We start from the raw sequence: 18,883 nt of genomic DNA, 5'->3' as shown, positions 1-18,883 counted from the left end.
ACCCTGACATCCATCTTACTCAGGCAAAATGAGCTTTCTAAACAAATCCTGCCTTGGACGGGAGGACAGAGGCACTCACTGAGACATCAACAAGGTGCCAATTAGGCAAGGTGCCGCAATCATTGCATTCTGCACAGTTATGGACTGCACTGCCTGTCCCCAGCCCACACCCAACATTGCCTGTGGAATCTTGCCCTTAGGCATGGAGAAGATGCACCTACCAGGGTTTCTGCTGTCCTTCTTGGTGCTAGGTTGAAGCCAGTGGGAGATTTATGGCAAGGTGTATCCTGCCAAATGTGTCTATGTTGTATCTGTCACTGGCACTCATTCTGTTCAGAGCGAGCACTGATCAGCAGCCTTTTCCTGCACAATTTCTTCCTTTAGAATGACAGAAATAAGACCTAGGAGGTCAGTTTGCCCAGACTCCCATGCTCTCCTCTGACCAGAGTCAGATTTTTTTCCTATGGTGCTTTTTTAAAATTGCATTCTCCAGCCCAGTTTTAAATGGGACTTGTATCATTTCCCCTGCTCTGTGGTTTTGTAGTTCTCACTGCCAGAAAGCTTATATTTAACCTTATTTGTCTTTTCCTCAGTTTCTGCCCATTTTACCCACTTGGATTCCACTAAATAAATCTTCTCCATCACTGTGTATGTCTCTACTGCAATCAGACATATTAGGGTTAGCTTTACTCTAGCTAGCTCAGGTACTGGAGCAGTGAAACTGTGGCCTGCCTGGTAGCCTGGGTAAAACCCTATCTGCAATCACACCCCATGATTGCAATATAGATGTCCCCTTTGTGCTTAATCTTGTATTATCATATTCCTCACCCCAGCCTTACTTAATCCACATTTAGCTGTTTTAATCTTTCTTTAGCAAGATTCCAAAGAGGACTGAACATTTTGTATGGAGACTTGCATTAGTTAGGATTTAAAAGAGCTGCATAGAGAGAGATTCTATTTTCTGTTCCATAACTCTGTGGTAGCTTTCATTTGTTGCCATCTTGCACTGAAAACCATGGACACTAACCTGTGACATATTTTGCCAAGGGCAGTTCTCCTAATAAACTGAGTGTCAGTTTGCACAAGGGGGTGAAGTGTAGGTTACTTTGTTCTTAGACCTGTGCAATAGCACCTAGGGACCCCAGACACGACCAGGATATCCCCCCTCCATCCTGCTGTGCTAGGGGCTATCCAAACATAAAAGAAGAGACAGTCCCTGCTAGGAACAGTTTACAGTCTGCCATGACCATTCCAGATCAAAGAGCCTTAGGATTGTCTGCACAAGAAAACTGACCAGACTAGGTGTCCTGGAATAACGATCCCACTATAACTCTTCTGGAATGACTCCCCATGGGGACACATTTATTCCGAGATACAATCGTCCACACAGAGAGTTACTGCGGAATAGCTATAGCCCTTTATAGTCACCCCAACCTTATTCCAGAATAACTTCCCCATGGAGACAAGCGCTTACAGCAGTTTAGTATCTCTGGCTGATCCAGTGCCTAGGGGTTAGAGAATACAAAGAACAAAGCCATTTCTGGGAAGGATTCCTTTGCTGGTCTGCTTGGCTCATGAAGACACTGTAGGGATTCTTCCCGAGGTAAAGCTGTAAGTCATGTGAAAAGAAGATGCACATTTTCCCTTCCCAGGATACCTCCACAACTCTCGGCACCTCCTCCTGAGACAGATGGCCATGGCCAAGAAGAAGATTGCAGTCATCGGTGGTGGATCCAGTGGACTGTGCACCATTAAATGCTGTTTGGATGATGGGCTGGAGCCCACCTGCTTTGAGAGAAGTGAAGATATTGGCGGGCTCTGGAGATTCAAGGTAGGTTTGAGTTCATCATGAGTGTGGGTGCTTTTCTGAATTCTGGCTATTATTTATTATTTGTATTGCAACAGCACCAAGCAGCTACGGTCAAGCATCAGGACCCTCTTGTACCAGGTGCTGTACAAACCCAGAACAAAAGGACAGTCCCTGCTCCAAAGAGACTGCAATCTAAGTATCAAACTGTATCATTATTTCTACCAGATGAAAGCCCATATGGTCACACAGGTGTAATTCCTGAAATCCCCATGTGTGTAAAAAGACAAAAATGACTGAGAAATTTAAAAGCAGGACAGTAACGGACTGTCAGTCACAGCGATGTCTGAACCTGATGATAGTGTGAACAAGAAGAGCTCTCTGCCATGGTTGCAGCTGTTCCCATTACTTCACACGGACACAGCAGACATTCTAGGGTTCACAGTGACAATCCTGGAATCTTATTATATACAGAGTCCCTCGGGCGTGTGCAGGTATTAACAAGGTCTGCGCCCAGAGGAGGCTGCAGGGTAATGTAGTTGCTGGCGAGGGTCTTTTCCACCCATCTGGAGCATGCAGTCACCTCACCCAGAGTGCAATTATGGCTCTGGTTTAGGGCCTGATCCAAGGCACATTGAAGTCAGTGGAAAGACTCCTGTTGATTTCAATGGGCTTTGGATCAGGCCCTTGCTTCTGACGATCGGGATGCCAGGAGGCTGGAGGGGAAGGGCCAGCACAGAGGGGTTTCAGCTCATAGCGAATCCTTTAGGTTGGAGAAGAACAAACTAGACTTATCCAGAAATGGGACAATGTTCCTTTCACAGGCAAGTGATGGCTTCTCCCCACTGAGCTGGTGCCAGAATTGGCAGGCTCCCTTCAGACAGGGGGCCCTGTCCTGCTCCCACTGAATTCAGTGGCAAAACATTGACTGATGTCCAACAAGGCACAAGCAGGTGGGAGTCCACAGCAGTGACAGGCTTCCTCTCCAGCTTCCTCTGCCCCAGTGAACTTCTGCTGCATGGCTCACCCTCACCAGGCCATTGCAGGGCTGCCTGCCTGCACGCGCCGATTGCAAATCTCTCTCCCTGCCACACTGTAAACGTGGGCGGCCGGGACTCGACCCTCTCCAGGAGGAGAGGAGCCACGCCGGCCCACTCCACTCCAGTTGGTCCGGGAAACTAGCCCAGCGGTCCTTGCGGTGCTTGTCTGTCCGGCGGGCAAGGGGCTCAGGCCCTCCGGCAGGGCTGCCGTACCAGCCACGAGGCGCCGGACCCTACGCCAAGGCGGACAGCAAGCACAGAATCAGTAAGCTCAGGCCTGGATCAGGACTGAGTAGTACCAGTAATAGATTAAGGTCCAGCCCTGGGTCAGGGCGGGTAACAAACGCGGAGTCAGTAAGCTCAGGCCTTTCGTCAGGGCTGAGCAACAGTAACAGTTTTAAAGGCCCAGCCCTAGGTCAGGGCAGGTAACAAACACTGAGTCAATAAGCTCAGGCCTTTGGTCAAGGTTGAGCAACAGTAACAGTTTTAAAGGCCCAGCCCTAGGTCAGAGTGGGTAACAAACACTGAGTCAGTAAGCTCAGGCCTTTGGTCAGGGCTGAGCAAGGGTAACAGTTCTCAAGGCCCAGCCCTGGGTCAGGGCGGGTAACAAATGCTGAGTCACTAAGCTCAGGCCTTTTCTCAGGGCTGAGCAACAGTAACAGTTTTAAAGGCCTAGCCCTAGGTCAGGGCGGGTAACAAACACTGAGTCAGTAAGCTCAGGCCTGTCAAGGTATTTTCCCCACTTTGAACTTTAGCGTCCAAAAAGTGGGGGCCTGCGTGTACCCTTCTAAGCTTAATTCCTAGCTTAGATCTGATAACGCTGCCACCAGCCAAAATATAGTGTTTGGCATACTTTCTGTTCCCCCAAAACCTTCCCTGGGGAACCCAAGACCCAAATCCCTTGGGTCTTAAAACCAGGAGAATTAAACCATCCCCCCTCCTTTCCCCCTCCCAGACTTTCCCCTCCTTGGGTTACCCTGAGAGGCTACACTGATCCAAACTCCTTGGATCTTAAAACAAAGAGGAATTAACCTTACCCCCCGCTTTTCCCCCCACCAGTCCCTGGTGAGTTCAGACCCAGTCCCCTTGGGTCTTAAACAAGGGGAAAAAATCAATCAGGTTCTTAAAAAAGAAAGCTTTTAATTAAAGAAAGAAAAAGTAAAAATTATCTCTATAAAATTAGGATGGAAAATGTTTACAGGGTAGTCAGATTTATATAGCCTAGAGGGACTCCCTCCCCTCTAGCCTGAGATTCAAAGTTACAGAAAACAGAGGTAAAACTCCTTCCAGCAAAATGCACATTTGCAAGTTAAGACAACAAACATAAGACTAATCCGCCTTTTCTAGCTAGTACTTACTATTTTGAAACATGAGACACTGATTCAGAAAGATTGGAGAAACCTGGGGTGCACGTCTGGTCCCTCTTAGCCCCAAAAGTGAACAATGAACAAAACAAACAGCACAAACAAAGACTTCCCTCCACCAAGATTTGAAAGTATCTTGTCCCTCGATTGGTCCTCTGGTCAGGTGTCAGCCAGGTTCACTGAGCTTCTTAACTCTTTATAGGTAAAAGAGACATTAACCCGTAACCATCTGTTTATGACAAGGCCTTTGGTCAGGGCTGAGCAACAGTAACAGTTTTAAAGGTCCAGCTCTAGGTCAGGGCAGGGCAGCAAACGCTGAGTCAGTAAGCTCAGGCCAGGGAGAGGGGGAGTCTGCCACCCCAGAGTGGGGTGGCAGGGGGGACGCAGGCCCTCCCACTCCACTGCATCCCAGCCCGGGGCCCTAACAGCTGCTGTCACTCCGCTGGTCAGTCAGTGGGGATCCTGGCCGCAACACACTGACATAGGCTCCGACAGCTCCGCAGCCTGACGGGGGTCAGCTACCCCCGGGCTGCTTCTGTACTCCCCCTTGGGACCTACCTGGGTCCTAGCATCGGCCTCTGAAGGGTCCATGAGCATAGGCTCATCACGACCAGGGCTGGATGGTAGGTCCGGGAATTCCTCGGGATGGTCGGGCCAGGGTAGCGCCGGTGGCTCTTCCGGGCAGCAGCAGGTGCGGGGAAGCCCCGTCGGCAAATCCGGGTAGCAGGGGCGGGGAAGCTCCGGCAGCTCCTCTGGGTAGCGAGCGCGGGGAAGCTCCGGCAGCTCTTTCAGATAGTGAGCGCAGGGAGGCTCCGGCAGCTCCTCCAAATAGCGAGCACAGGGAAGGTCAGGCAGCTCCTCCCGGTATCGAGAGCGGGAGAGCCAGTCTGGGCGGCTCCGCTGGGTTGCCAGAGTCTCCCAGTCTCGAGCTCCCTGAGGTACGTCTGATCTCTCTGGCTGTTGGGGCCTGACTGAGCTCTGAGGGCCGGCTTTTAAAGTTCCGGGTCGCCGCCTGACTCTTTGAGGGGTGGGCTCAGAGCTCCGTAGCTCCGCCCACTCTGGCCTCCGGCAGGGCTCGACCCTCTCCGGGGAGGAGGGGAGCCACGCCAGCCCACTACACACACCCTTGGTTTGGATCATTCGCACCGTCACGGGGAGACAGGGACATCCTGGCAAATGCCACCAGAAGTGGTGGTCCAGAGGGTGTGGTGTCAACACAGGGCATGGAGGGTGTGTGTGTGTGGCCAAGAGGTGAGAATGGGGTGATGGGGGCTGAGGCTGTGCATGCGATGGGGATGGGGTAAAGGGAAAGGCATGTCGTGTGTTGGCAGGGTGAAGGAAAATGTATAGGATGCTCAAGGTGTATTTCTGCAGAGTAGGGAGGCTGCTAGGGCAACATCTGTATTAGGGAAGATCACACCACCTGTGGCTTCATTCCACCTTCATTGCTACAGCTTTACTTTCCAGAGTCAATATTCAAAAGTAATGTCTATGTTCTCTCACTCCTGCAGAAGAATCCCGAAGAGGGCAGAGCCAGCATCTACAAATCTGTCATCATCAACACCTCCAAGGAGATGATGTGCTTCAGTGATTTCCCCATCCCGGATGAGTTCCCCAACTACATGCACAACTCCAAAATCATGGAGTATTTCCGCATGTACGCCGACCACTTCGACCTTCTGAAATATATCCGCTTCAAGGTGAGGAGAGCTGGCCCAGCGAGCAGGGGTAGGATTCTGTGTGTGTATGTTAGTGTGTGAGTGTGCATGTGCACGCACGGGTGTGCAAGACCTGGGTGAAAGAATCCCCCCCAATGAGGAAACATCTCACAGTCATGGAACAGGGAGAGCTGGAGGGGCTGTTCTGGGACCTCCTTTTGTCTGGGGGCTGCCTGGATGAAGTTACAGCCCAGGTCCAAGGAGCTGCTGCAGCCCCATTCCCGGTGGGAGCCAGTGAATCCGCAGAGGCCATGAGGCAAAACCCAGCAGAGCCCAACTGACCTCCTGCTGCTGGTCCCAGCTGTGCGCTGGCCTTGTGCCTCCTGGCTGGGTTGCTGACTCAAGCACGGGGAGGAGGTTAGTGTCAAGGATGAAATTCCCTGGTGCCAGCTCTGTGAGTGCCTTTTTCCTTCCAGACGACTGTGGTCAGTGTGACAAAGCGCCCGGATTTCTCCTCCACGGGCCAATGGGATGTTGTCACGGAGTCCGAAGGGAAGCAGGAGTCGGCCGTCTTTGATGGGGTCATGGTGTGCAGCGGCCATCACACCAATGCCCATCTGCCACTGGACTCCTTCCCAGGTACGTCGCAGAGCAGGAAGGGAAAAGGCCTTAGCTGAGCAGTGACTTTCCAAAGGGATAAGTAGAGGGAAAGCAATGAGCACGTGCTCCTGGGCTGGTCCTGGGACACACACGAGTCCTGGGCTGGACTCATGGGCCTCTAGCAGTCCCTTCCAGCCCTACAATCCTAGGGTTCTATGATTATCCACTGTAACCACGGAACTGCTGCCAAGCTTGTCAGCCACTACCTGGTGCTTCTCCCATTTCAGGAATATGCCAGTGCACGACAGCAGCAAAGGAGCTGCACCAGATGGCAGCCCAACAGCCCCCTGAGACACTGAAAGGTGCAATTCAGAGCACACAAAGCCCAAATGGTTACGTAGCTTCCAAAGCCATAGGCAGCACAGCAGATACAGAGAGCCACTCAGGAGCATGCCAGAGGGGGGAGAAGAGCACATACAGCAGTCACGTAGATCTATGGCAGTGGTTCTCAAACTTCTGTATTGGTGACCTTATGCCCCTTCCCATCTTTCACTCCAGCTATTCAGAACCTCTGGTGTTACAGCCCCAGACCAACCTGTGCTGTGTGAAATTTAATACTGCAAAGTGCAAGTCATGCACTTAGGGGCTAACAACAAGAATTTTTGCTATCAGTTGGAAGAGACAGGAGGAGGAGAAAGATCTAATATTGGTTGATCATGGGATGACTGAGCTGCCAATGTGATGTGGTTGTGAAAAAGGCTAATGCAGTCCTAGGATGTATGCAAGATACTTCCAGTAGAGACCAGGGAATGTTAGTGCCATTATACAAGGCACTGGTGAAACCTCATCTGGAATACTGTGTGCAATTCTGGTCCCCAGTCTTTAAGGAAGATGTATTCAAACTGGAACAGGTGCAGAGAAGGCCTGCTAGGATGATCAGAGGAATCTTATGAGAGAAGATTCAAAGAGCTTGGCTTTTTTTGCTGAACCAAAAGAAGGCTGAGAGGACATACAATTGCTTTCTATAAATACATCAGAAGGATTAATACTAGGGCGGGAGAAGAGGAGTTATTTAAGTTTAAAACAGGTTTAAAACAAATAAAAGGAAGTTCTTTTTCACACAGCACACAGTCAACTTGTGGAACTGCTTACCTGAGGAGGTTGTGAAGGCTTGTACTATAACAGCGTTTAAAAGAGAACTGGATAAATTCATGGTGGTGAAGTCCATAAATGGCTATTAGCCAGGATGGGTAAGGAATGGTGTCCCTAGCCTCTGTTTGTCAGAGGATGGAGATGGATGGCAGGAGAGAGATCACTTGATCATTGCCTGTTAGCTTCACTCCCTCTGGGGCACCTGGCATTGGACACTGTCGGTAGATGGATACTGGGCTAGATGGACCTTCGGTCTGACCCGGTACGGCCGTTCTTATGTTCTTACGTTAAGTGCCAGTGTGGACACAAGAACAAATGCATATAAACTGGCCATCAGCAGGTTTAGGCTTGAAATTAGACAAAGGTTTGTAACCCTCCGAGGAGTGAACTTCTGGAAGAGCCTACCAAGGGGAGCAGTGGGGGCAAAAAACCTAATTGACCTCAGGACAGCACTTGATAAGCTTATAGAGGAGCTGGTATGATGAGACTGCCTACAATGGCATATAGCTGCTACATGACTGCTAGCAGCAAACATCTCCAGTGGCTGGTGATGGGACACTAGATTGGAGAAGTTATGAATAGAGAATTATTTCCCAGTTGTCTAGCTGGTAGGTCTTGCCCACATGCTCAGGGTTTAACTGATCACCATATTTGGGGTTGGAAAGGAATTTCCCTGCAGATCAGATTGGCAGAGACCCTGGCAGTTTTTTCACCTTCCTGTGCAGCACGGGCCATGTGTCACTTGCAGGTTTAAACTAGTGTAAATGGTGGATTCTGTGTAACTTAAGCCTTTAAATCATGATTTGAGGACTTCAGTAACTCAGCCAGAGGTTATGGGTCTATTACAGGAGCTGCTGGGTGAGGTTCTGTGGCCTTCAGTGTGCAGGAGGTCAGATTATATGATCATCATGGTCCCTTCTGGCCTTGAAGTCTATGAATCTAAGCTGGGGGAGGAGGGAAGACTTCCCTGAAAGCTTGACTGCTACAACAGAGTCTCTTGTATTCGTTTTGCCCCTTCTCTACTTTGCGCCTTGTCCCCACAGCCTCACACTCCCTTATTACTCTGAGGCAAGGCTCCAACCTACACACCAGCTCGTTTACACCGGGTACATGGCCAGAGCAGTGTAGAGTGCTCCAAAAGGCCCAGTCCCAGCTGGGGGACAGTTCCCCTGGTGCAGGCACTGCAGAAGATGGCTATAGGCTGCCCTCCAACAAAGAGGCTTGTATAATCCCTGGCTTGGGAGCTGGGGAGGGGAGGCCTGCCAGAGGTCAGGCTGACAGTGGGGTTAGCCTCAGGGTGGAGATGTAGCTTGCAGCACTGTGGCTAATAGGGGAACTGGGGAACTGCCATGACTCAGATAGATCGGGGCATCTCCAGCCCCACAGAGCTGCTCAGGGTCAGGAAGGTGAAACAATGACTTCAACCTATCTTTGCTCCACTCTTCCTCTGGGATGATGGGTCTGTGGTGCACCTTTTAGAGGTGCAGCCCAGAATGCCATTCTGGTCCCCACCCACACAGTCTCCTCTAAACAGAGGATTCCCCCTCACTGTTTGTGTTGAGCTCCAGAACCACAATGTTCAAGTGGGCAAAGACACAGGCCAAACACACTACCTCACCTCTAGCACCAAAAGCCTGAGCTGGTCCACTCTCTCCTGGCAGGGATTGAAAAGTTCAAAGGCCGCTACTACCACAGCCGGGATTACAAGAGTCCTCAGGAGTTCTCGGAGAAGAGAGTCATTGTGATCGGCATCGGCAATTCGGGAGGGGACCTGGCCGTGGAGCTCAGCCATGAAGCTGATCAGGTTTGGCTCCAGAGGCATGGCTCTACGTTCATGGCACAGTGCAGCACCCTGCACCTCAATGGGCTAATGGCAGCAGCCCCAGCCAATACACTGCACCACCACACAAACCCCAGAAACTCCCAAACTAAATGCCTGACCCAACCTCTGCTGAAGTCAATGGGAAGACTCCCATTTGAAGCAGCCCCTAACTGCAGAGAGGAGATACAGAGGTTTATATGGTTCATCAGAGTTGGTATCAAAGCATCATCATGGGCAATCTGCACTTACCAAGTGGATGTAATGGAAATAGGGAATTGCCTACAGCTGTTAGTTGTATGGCAGCTGCTGTCTTGCCCTAGAGCAGGGATGGAACTGGGCCCTTCAAGATCTACACTCCACCAGGAGCTAGAGAGACCAGTGCTACAGCTAGGAACTGTAGCAGAATCCTAGCCACTGTAGACTGGGTACAAGGTTGGATACAATGCACACTGACCAGCACATTACCCACAATGCTGTGCCCTGCCCTCAGAGTACCATGTCCCACTTCCTCATTCGCTCATCTGCCCCTGCCTACCTGTACCTTGCATAAAGTCAGAGGAAGGCACCCACAGCGACATCCCTACCAGCCGTGCAGGGCACCAGAGGTGGCAGGAAATCAGATGTGGCCAGGGAATAGCTGGGTAGTGTGTTGAAAGATGACAGGAGCCTCCATGGGTTTGAAGATTGGCGCAGTTGCTTCAACACAAGAGGGTTTGGGCACAAGTTGCAGGGAAAATAAATGCAGAGGAAGGAAACAGAACTATGGGCTGAGGAAGAAAAAGGTGGCAAAGTTTAACAAGGAGAACAGGGTCTCCAGTACCCAGAGCCATTTCATAGCTGGCCCAGCCACCTGCCCACTTGCAGCCCAGCGTTCCTCAGGGCATCCCAGAGGATCTGTATGTCTAGCAGTGACAGGATGCACAGCAGAGGTGGAGGGTCAGGGAAGGTCCCTGTGAAGAGACATGTCGCCCCCTATGAGAATGTACAAGTATGTCTGAGATAAGGGTACTGACATGGAAGCATCTGCCAGTCCTTTCCAAAGCTGTCACAGGCCCTGGACTAAGGATGGTCACTCCCTTCTCTGGGTGTGTGGCAGATGTCCAGCAATGGGGTAGCATAGGCAGTGACACCACGAGCCCACAGATAGTAGTGCGGTGTCGACCCTGAGAACTGGCTGCACCCTGCTGGGCAGGAAGCAGACAACTCCTATGTGCAGCCTGCTCTGTTACACAGCCAGGGACCAAGGTCACAGCTCAGTGAGGTTCCTCACAGTCCCAGCCAGGCTCCTCTCTCTGAGATCCCCATAACCTCCAGTGAGACTACAGCTGGGAGTCGGAGGCAGTGGGGGGGATGTCAGTGGAGATCGTGCATGGGGGGGATGCCAGTGGGAACCAGGGCCGAGTGGGCAGGGATAAAGATTGAAACTGTCAGCTCTTTGGGGCAGGAACATCCCTCACAATGTGGCTGTACAAGTGGCCAGCATACTGGAGCTCTGATCTTAACTATGGCCTATATTACTCACCCTATTGCAGATAACTTATGACAGTAACAATCCCTGCCAGTGCCATGAAGTGCCAAGTAGCACAACTCAGGACAGTATGTATCAATGTGCAAGAGAGCTGTCTTTCTCCACTGTCTAGGTCTTCCTCAGCACCAGGCGTGGGGCATGGGTGCTGAATCGTGTTGAGGAGCAAGGGTACCCTGTGGACATAGTGCTCACCACCAGGTTAAAAGCCTTTTTCAAGCAGGTGTTGACTACATCCATGGTTAACCAATGGGCAGAGAACAGACTAAATGCAAGATTCAACCACGCACACTACGGTCTAAGGCCTCAGCACAGGTGCTTTCAAACACATGGAATATTCCCCTCAGCCTGCTGGGGCAGGATGGCAAATCATGGGAGTTAGATATAAAAGACCTAGGTCCTGACTTTTCCCTTCCACCATCACGGGATTTGGGGAAGGTGTGGGAGGGTGATTTTGTGTTTCCTGTGTTCTGGCACCATGCAGGACCCGACCCAGCTGTCAGTGTATGTTAGAGCACCCTCAGAGCTTATGCCCTCCTTCCTGTGACAATTGGGAAGAATGGCCGTAGTGCGGCACCTCCTGCCTGGGGATAATCTCAGGGGGCTGTTTCTACCCCCTTTAAGGGCCTGTTACGCTACTGGAGCCATAACAGACACCAAGCAACTTCAAACAGCCTTTTGCACTCATGCTGCTAGTAACATGGCTGTGCTGTCTGGGCCAAATTCTCGTAACAGAGGAGAGGAGACCTGATCATCACATTCATCCTGCCCTGCTTTCAGAGGTATGCCATTTGTCCAAACAGATCTTGACATACCTTCTCTTTGCCATGCAGGATTATGAGCCAGCACCCAACCATCAACGATGACCTGCCAAACCGCATCATCTCTGGCAAAGTGCTGGTGAAACCGAACATCAGGGAGTTCACTGAAACTGGCGCCATCTTCGAAGATGGCACCAGAGAGGAGGACATTGATGCAGTTTTCTTCGCTACAGGATACAGCTTCTCTTTCCCCTTCCTCCAGGACTGTGTCAAAGTGGTCGAAAACCAGGTCTCCCTGTATAAATTCATCTTCCCTCCTCACCTAGAGAAGCCAACTCTGGCTTTCATTGGTCTCGTCCAGCCACTGGGGGCCATCATGCCCATTGCAGAACTCCAGAGTCGCTTGGCCACACAAGTGTTCAAGGGTATGTGAACCAAAATGCAGGAAATAGCCTGGGGTATCTGGGTTACAGAGCTCTCTGAAATCCTAAGCCTGTGTTAGTAGAGGGCCTTTCTGGATTGGCATAGTACTAGCCGAGTTCAGCAGAGCTGTGAAGTCCCTGGGCTGGGGTTGGGTGGCAGACAATAGCCGCATGAGTGCCATGATGATGAGCCAGCCCATATCCCTCTCCACCATAGTGCTGTTTCAATCCCAAGTATTCCAGGATGGCTGCTCTCCAGGAGGTTGGGCCTTCACTTGTTCTGTTTTGGAAGTATGGAAATGTTGTGATCCCAGGAAAAGGGGGAGAGGAGTCACAGGAAGTATCGAAACTGTGGAGAAGGAATCTCAACTCTAGATCTAGGCAGGTCCTGATAAAGATAGACAGGCTTGTTGACAGCAATTCCAGGCCCCAGGGCAGAACAGTCAATGGGCCCACAGGCCTGGCATGGTGTCGCCACATGGGTGCAGAGCTAGACCGCGCGCAGCGGCTGGTGCACACGCGCACAAGCCACACCCATGCAGACACGGTCCACCTGATATTTGAACTATGCTGTGCCTCTGCTGGCTGGTGCCCAGCGAGCTGCTGCTAGCTCTGCTGCTGGTACCCCTGGGAAGTTGCTCCCTTTGCTCTCTCCCCTGTCAGCAGGCCTGAAGATAGACTGTCTAACTGCCATGTCTCTCACAGACTCAGGCTGTCCACTGGGCTCCACAAGCTCCAAGCTCTGGAACTTTGGGGACACAAAGTAATCGCGGCGTTCCCAGCCCAGGGTGCAGTGCTTCCTGTAGGAAACAACAACTTCCCCCATTCCTCACACACAGAGCTCTCTCTGGACATGGCTGATTCCCTTCTGAAGGAGCCAGACACATCTCTGCTCATACTCTGGCTTTTCTCTTCTAGGGCTGATCAGGTTGCCCACAGAAAGCGACATGATGGCCGATATTACACAGAAGAAAGATGAAATGTCAAAACGGTAGGAACCTTTATGTGAAGTAATAATTACTGGGCATGTTTGGAAGGAGTCTTTCTCTGAGGATGTCTTAAGTTTCTATCATTCTCTAAAATACCTCCAATGTGTCACCAATTTGTTGTAAAGAGTCTGGTATTTCCAGTCTTAGCTCTCTTCATTAAAATTTATCTGGAAACATTTACTTGATGTGGAATTGTTCTCCCATCTCTATCTTCCTTCTACACATAAACGTGACAAAAAAGAACAAGGTTAAATATTAAAATTATAACTGTAGAAAACTAAGCAATTCGATCCTCATCCCTATCCCCCAGATCGTGGCTGAATCTAGCAGTGAATAGGGGAGAAAATCCTGTTTCAGCCAAAAGAAAGAGATAAGGACTCATTCTCTCTATAGATATCCCCCACCTGGAGATAAGCATGTCAGATCTTCTGGCATTCGAGCCCCACATTAGGCACTACTTTTAAAACCAACATATATGGGACTGCAAAAGCAGCAAAGAGTCCACGAAAGCTCATGCTCCAAAACGTCTGTTAGTCTATAAGGTGCCACAGGACTCTTTGCTGCTTTTGCAGATCCAGACTAACCAAGCTACCCCTCTGATATATGGGACTGACAGTGGAGTTTGAAGACAGGGCTTTCAGTGCTACATGCACATAGCTTACCAATTGAGCAAACTCCATTAGCAGCCTTATAAATCTCTTCTGGTGACCTGCCATTAGAAGGGGACAAAGACACTTATACCCACCTGGCATGAGTTACGACTGCACATGGAATCGTGACCCAGCTTTTCCTTTAATTCCAGTTATAGTGGGAATTAATTCCAGAGGAGGAGATTCTTCAAATTTGGTGCCCCTAAGGAACGTCATGTTCTGGTCAGTGCAGTCTCCATTCTATCACGCTACAAGGCACCCACACTTCTCTCTCTTATTTCAGGTATGTGAAAAGCCCGCGCCACACTATCCAAGTGGATTATGTTGAATACATGGATGAACTTGCCTGCCTGGCAGGAGTCAAGCCCAACCTGCTGTCTCTCTTCCTCACGGATCCAAAGCTTGCCATGGAGGTTTTCTTTGGCCCCTGCACGCCGTACCAGTACCGCCTGAGAGGGCCAGGGAAATGGAGTGGAGCCAGGAAAGCCATCCTGACTCAGAGAGAACGGATCATTAAACCTCTGAAAACCAGGCCAGTGGGAGATTACACCCACCACACCTCAGTGCCCTATTTATTTAAGATAGTTGGTGCTGTTGCTCTCTTTGCTATAATTTTTGCTTACTTTTAAATGCTTGTTCTCTACATAGGAAAAGGGGATTATGTAAAATGTGATTATCTGGTTTCTGTTGGTTTCTAATTTTCTCCCTGCAACTTTACCACACATCCAGTGCAACCATCCGTTACCACTTGTGTGTGGAGAATTTCCTCCCTCTCAACTATGGCTGCTGATTATGTTATCTGCTGTCAGTGTCTGCTGTTGTGTTAGAGATCTTTGATTTCATTAAATATATTCCTTAGGCTGCTAGCTGTTATGATTATAAAGGCCACAGACAGGCACAGGTGGTAATAGCTCAGAAGTTTAAGTGGGGCCATTGTGACATGAGACATAACCAGTCACCACCCTTCCTCTATAGGTAATCTGCATGCAATAATTCCATTGATTGTAATGTCTCAGCAGTAGGAGGGAGACTGGACACATATGGCAAGAGTTCTCTGTGGTAGGCTACTGGGCCAAACTCTCACTGCTCTTTTATTAGTTGCTTGGCCCCTTGCTAGTTTGGGCACCAGTGCCTGAAATGGCACTTCTGCCTTGGATCTACTGCACACTGAGGTGGTGCTGCCAGGGGAATTGAGGCAGGAGCACAGGGAAAGCCCTTAAACTGCAGAAACATTGGGATTGAGGGACTGGACACAGCCTTAATGAATGGATGTAAATGTAACGGAGTGTGGGGTTCAATCCAGAACAATCAGGGGTTATTCCACCACTTGCCCTGTAGCCCTGCGTACCTCACAATGCTTTGTTGTTGTAGCTCACAGCCTGGGATGCTCATTGCCACCCGACAAGCATGCAGATCTCATCCTTTGTGTCTTGTGCTAGACAGCCCTGGTTCAGCAGCTCTGACCCCAGAAGCCTGTCTACAGTCCCTCTCCGGCTTCCACCAGCCTTCATTACAACCAGCAAGGTGGCCCAAACACACTCCCAGTCCTGAATTTCCCAAGCGGAAGGGGGTGCTGGACAGTAGGGAATCTGTGGGTGGGGGAGCTGGGCAGGGGGTATGATGTGCAGGATGCTGTGCAGTTGTGGTGGGAGGTCAGTGGGAGGGGTCTCTAGGCATGGGGTGCTGGGCATAGGGATCTGTGGGGGAAGTCTCAGGGTAAGGGGGCGCTGGCATAAGGGCAGGGCACTGGGCAGGGGGGCAGTGTGGAAGGGGCACACTGGCAGCGTGGAAGGGGCACACTGGCAGCGCAGGGCTGGTTGGTCATTCTACCTCGAGATGCAGGCAAGGGGGGCAGGCAGCCAATCAGAGGAGGATTCCTCTGCATCATGGCCAGACAGCTTCAGCCCTAGCCAATCCTAGCAACATGGGGAAGTTCAGGGAGAGCCCTGCTAAGTGCAGTCACTGTAGGAGGCAAGTGGCAGGCACCAGCTGCTGCCAATGATGCTGGGGCAACTCTCCACACCTGGCCCTGCCAGGAGGGCATCTGTGCTGCTCCTTGCCTGTCTCATGCAAGAGGAGGCTCTCAACAAGTGCACACCCAGGGGTGACATCTCTACTAGGGTGACCAGATCGCAAGCGTGAAATATCAGGATACATTGGGCGAGCGGTTGGGGGGAGGTGGTGTCATAAACAGATAGTTAAGAGTTAATGTCCCTTTTACCTATAAAGGGTTAAAAAGCTCAATAACCTGGCTGACACCTGACCAGAGGACCAATCAGGGGACAAGATTCTTTCAAATCTCAGTGGAGGGAAGTTTTTGTTTGTGCAGTTTGTGGTGTTCGTTGTTCGCTCTTGGGGCTAAGAGGGGTCAGACGTGCAACCAGGTCTTTCTCCAATCTTTCTGAAACAGTCTCTCATGTTCAAAATAGTAAGTACTAGCTAGAAAAGGCAGAATAGTCTTATGGTTGTTTTCTTAATTTGTGAATGTGTATTTTGCTGTAAGAATTTTTACCTCTGTTTGCTGTAACTTGTATTTTAGGCTAGTCTATATAAGCTGAAGACCCTGTAAACATTTTCCATCCTGGTTTTACAGAGATAATTTTTACTTTTTCTTTCTTTAATTAAAAGCTTTCTTTTTTAAGAACCTGGTTGATTTTTTTTCCTTGTTCAAGACCCAAGGGGATTGGGTCTGAACTCACCAGGGGATTGGTGGGGGGAAAGGAGGTGGGGGGAGGGTTAATTCCTCTCTGTTTTAAGATCCAAGGAGTTTGGATCAGTGTAGCCTCTCAGGGTAACCCAGGAAGGAGAAAGTCTGGGAGGGGGAAGGAGGGGGAATGGTTTATTTCTCCTTGTTTTAAGACCCAAGGGGTTTGGATCTTGGGTTCCCCAGGGAAGATTTGGGGGGCCAGGGAGTGTACTAGACACTGGAATTTCTGGTTTGTGGCAGCGCTATCAGATCTAAGCTAGGAATTAAGCTTAGAAGGGTTCATGTAGGTCCCCACTGTTTGGACGCTAAAGTTCAAAGTGGGGAAAATACCTTGACAGGGGGAGAGAGGACCACGACACGGGTGAACAGAGCCATGAGAGGGGGCCCTAGGAAGTTGTGAGAGGGGTTGTATGGCCCCTGCTGCAGCCTGCGCCACAAGCCACAGGGCAAGGATTCATGGCCCCAGCTCCAGCCCCCAGTAGAAGCCACAGGGCCGGGGGCATAGGGCTCCAGCTCCAGCCCCCAGCTGAAGCTGCAGGACATGGGCGCAGGATTCTGGTTGCAAAGTCAGATCCAGTTGCAGGCAGGGGAGTGAATTTCCCGGTTCTAACTCTGGCTCCAGCCGCAGTCACAGAGAGGAGGCCCCCAGGCCTGCCTTCAACCTCAGCTTCAGCCACTGACAGCTGAAGCAAACTACATCACAGAGGTCTGGAATCAGTGAGTCTAAATTATAGACTTTCAAGGGTATGGTTGTGTTTATTTTAAATAAAATGTGGTTTACAGGGTGCTTATGCATAGGGAAGCATGCTGTGGCTCACCGGCCTAGCAACATTCTGGAGAAGGCCATGGGGAGGGGTGTGAGCTTGGCATGTGGACTGGAGCACAATGAGCATGTGATACACAAACCCATATATGGGTTTGTTTAACGCTGATTGGTTAAGGTTCATGTTATGTAAGTTGTTATATAACTTGTTATATAAGCACCATGTGCTATAAAGTAGCGAGGGGAGGGGCTCCTTGCTGGAGGGACTCTGCCTGATTCTTTGTACCAGGGGCTCTCTTTGTGCACATGTTGAATAAAGCTTTATTGAATTGAATTGAATCGCATTGGATTGAAGTCCCATGATTTCTACCCAGCATCAGACTCACTGGGAACCACCAAATGCCAACAACTTAGTCGTAATACATATTTAAACATACAGATTTATTTGTACACTAAACAAACAACAGGGGTAAAAGGGCTGGGTTTTTTATTCAGTCAATAAATCAACTTCCCAATTTGCATATCTCTCAGATATGCCAGAAGTCTAGTACTGTTTGGCTGACTTTGCCATAGTCATAACTTGCTTCTGAGCAATCACAAAGCTGTAGAAGTCCTTGCAACTCATCTGGAAATTCATTTTGACAAGGGTTTCACTCTGCACCAAGTCTATGCTGTTTCGATTCCGGATATCAGTCCATGCACCTTTCATGACTGAAAATACACGTTCTAAGTATGCATTGCTTACGGGTATACTGAGCAGGTATGACACCAGCTTTGCCATGTTCAGGAATTCAGTGCTACTGTCCTTGTTTCTCAGCACTTGAGACCAGAGTTCCCCAACTGAATAGTTTCCAGGCTCTCCAACTTGGAGTTGATGTCTTTGATGATACAGTACTCATTATACAGCTGATCAGGATCCACTGTTTTCAGAAAGTTTACAGCTGTCACGGCTGCAGACAGATCCTTGAATTCGAATACCCTATTAACTTTGATGTTCAGGCACTGGGTATTGAAAAAGTAGCCAGCTGTTGAAAAATCAAACCATTTCTCCAAATATAGGATTGACACATTGTAAAATTTCATGAAGTCTTTCTGGAGACATGCAGCAGTGACAGGCAGCATCTCAGTTAACGCACTTTCAACTTTGGCGCCAAAGAATATGCCATTTTTCCGTTGCTGAAGTTTAATTCTCAGAGTATTCATTATGGCATACACTTCACATACTGTCATACTCTCATTTTCCAATCAGAGCACAGTATCATTGAAGATTTTCAGGACATTCTGGAGGAAAAACAGATGAACTTCAACTTTGCTAGGCCTTTTCACCGTTTTCCCTGTCTGAGAACAGCATCCATAGAAATGTTGGACACGTCTTACTGCCCAGAGAAACAAAGGAGCACTTAACAGCCTGCCACATATTTACAAGCCTGTTTACAGCTGGGAAAAGACTCAACCAGCGTGTCAGAACATGGCGCAGTAAAGTGGCATACTCCATATCCTCAAAGTCAAACAGATCCTTCAATGCTGCTATTCTCTTAGCAGAACTGCTGAAATGATTGAACATCTTAATCACCAGACTCTCAATGTCAACTTGTAGGGTACTGCTACCATGTTTCAAGGCAT

The 18,883-nt window shown here is 49.8% G+C and overlaps 1 protein-coding gene across 1 annotated transcript; it reads left to right on the top strand.

Annotated features, from left to right (window-relative positions):
- Positions 1–1,656: 1,656 nt before the first annotated feature.
- Positions 1,657–15,372, top strand: LOC115656707 (dimethylaniline monooxygenase [N-oxide-forming] 5-like). Its single transcript, XM_030573796.1, has 8 exons — positions 1,657–1,831; positions 5,723–5,911; positions 6,346–6,508; positions 9,283–9,425; positions 11,084–11,283; positions 11,802–12,154; positions 13,070–13,142; positions 14,074–15,372. The coding sequence occupies exons 1-8, from the start codon at positions 1,691–1,693 to the stop codon at positions 14,417–14,419; spliced, it is 1,608 nt and encodes a 535-aa protein (XP_030429656.1). The 5' UTR covers positions 1,657–1,690; the 3' UTR covers positions 14,420–15,372.
- Positions 15,373–18,883: the final 3,511 nt, after the last annotated feature.

This window comes from Gopherus evgoodei, chromosome 8, assembly GCF_007399415.2.
Source record: "Gopherus evgoodei ecotype Sinaloan lineage chromosome 8, rGopEvg1_v1.p, whole genome shotgun sequence".
Taxonomy (NCBI): Eukaryota; Metazoa; Chordata; order Testudines; family Testudinidae; genus Gopherus; species Gopherus evgoodei.
This window is presented reverse-complemented; position numbering and strand designations above follow the sequence as displayed.

Coding starts and splice junctions, on each gene's coding strand:
- LOC115656707 (XM_030573796.1), top strand. CDS start 1,691: ATGGCCATGGCCAAGAAGAAGATTGCAGTCATCGGTGGTGGATCCAGT. Junction 1,832..5,722: donor GCGGGCTCTGGAGATTCAAG/GTAGGTTTGAGT, acceptor TCACTCCTGCAG/AAGAATCCCGAAGAGGGCAG. Junction 13,143..14,073: donor AAAGATGAAATGTCAAAACG/GTAGGAACCTTT, acceptor CTCTTATTTCAG/GTATGTGAAAAGCCCGCGCC.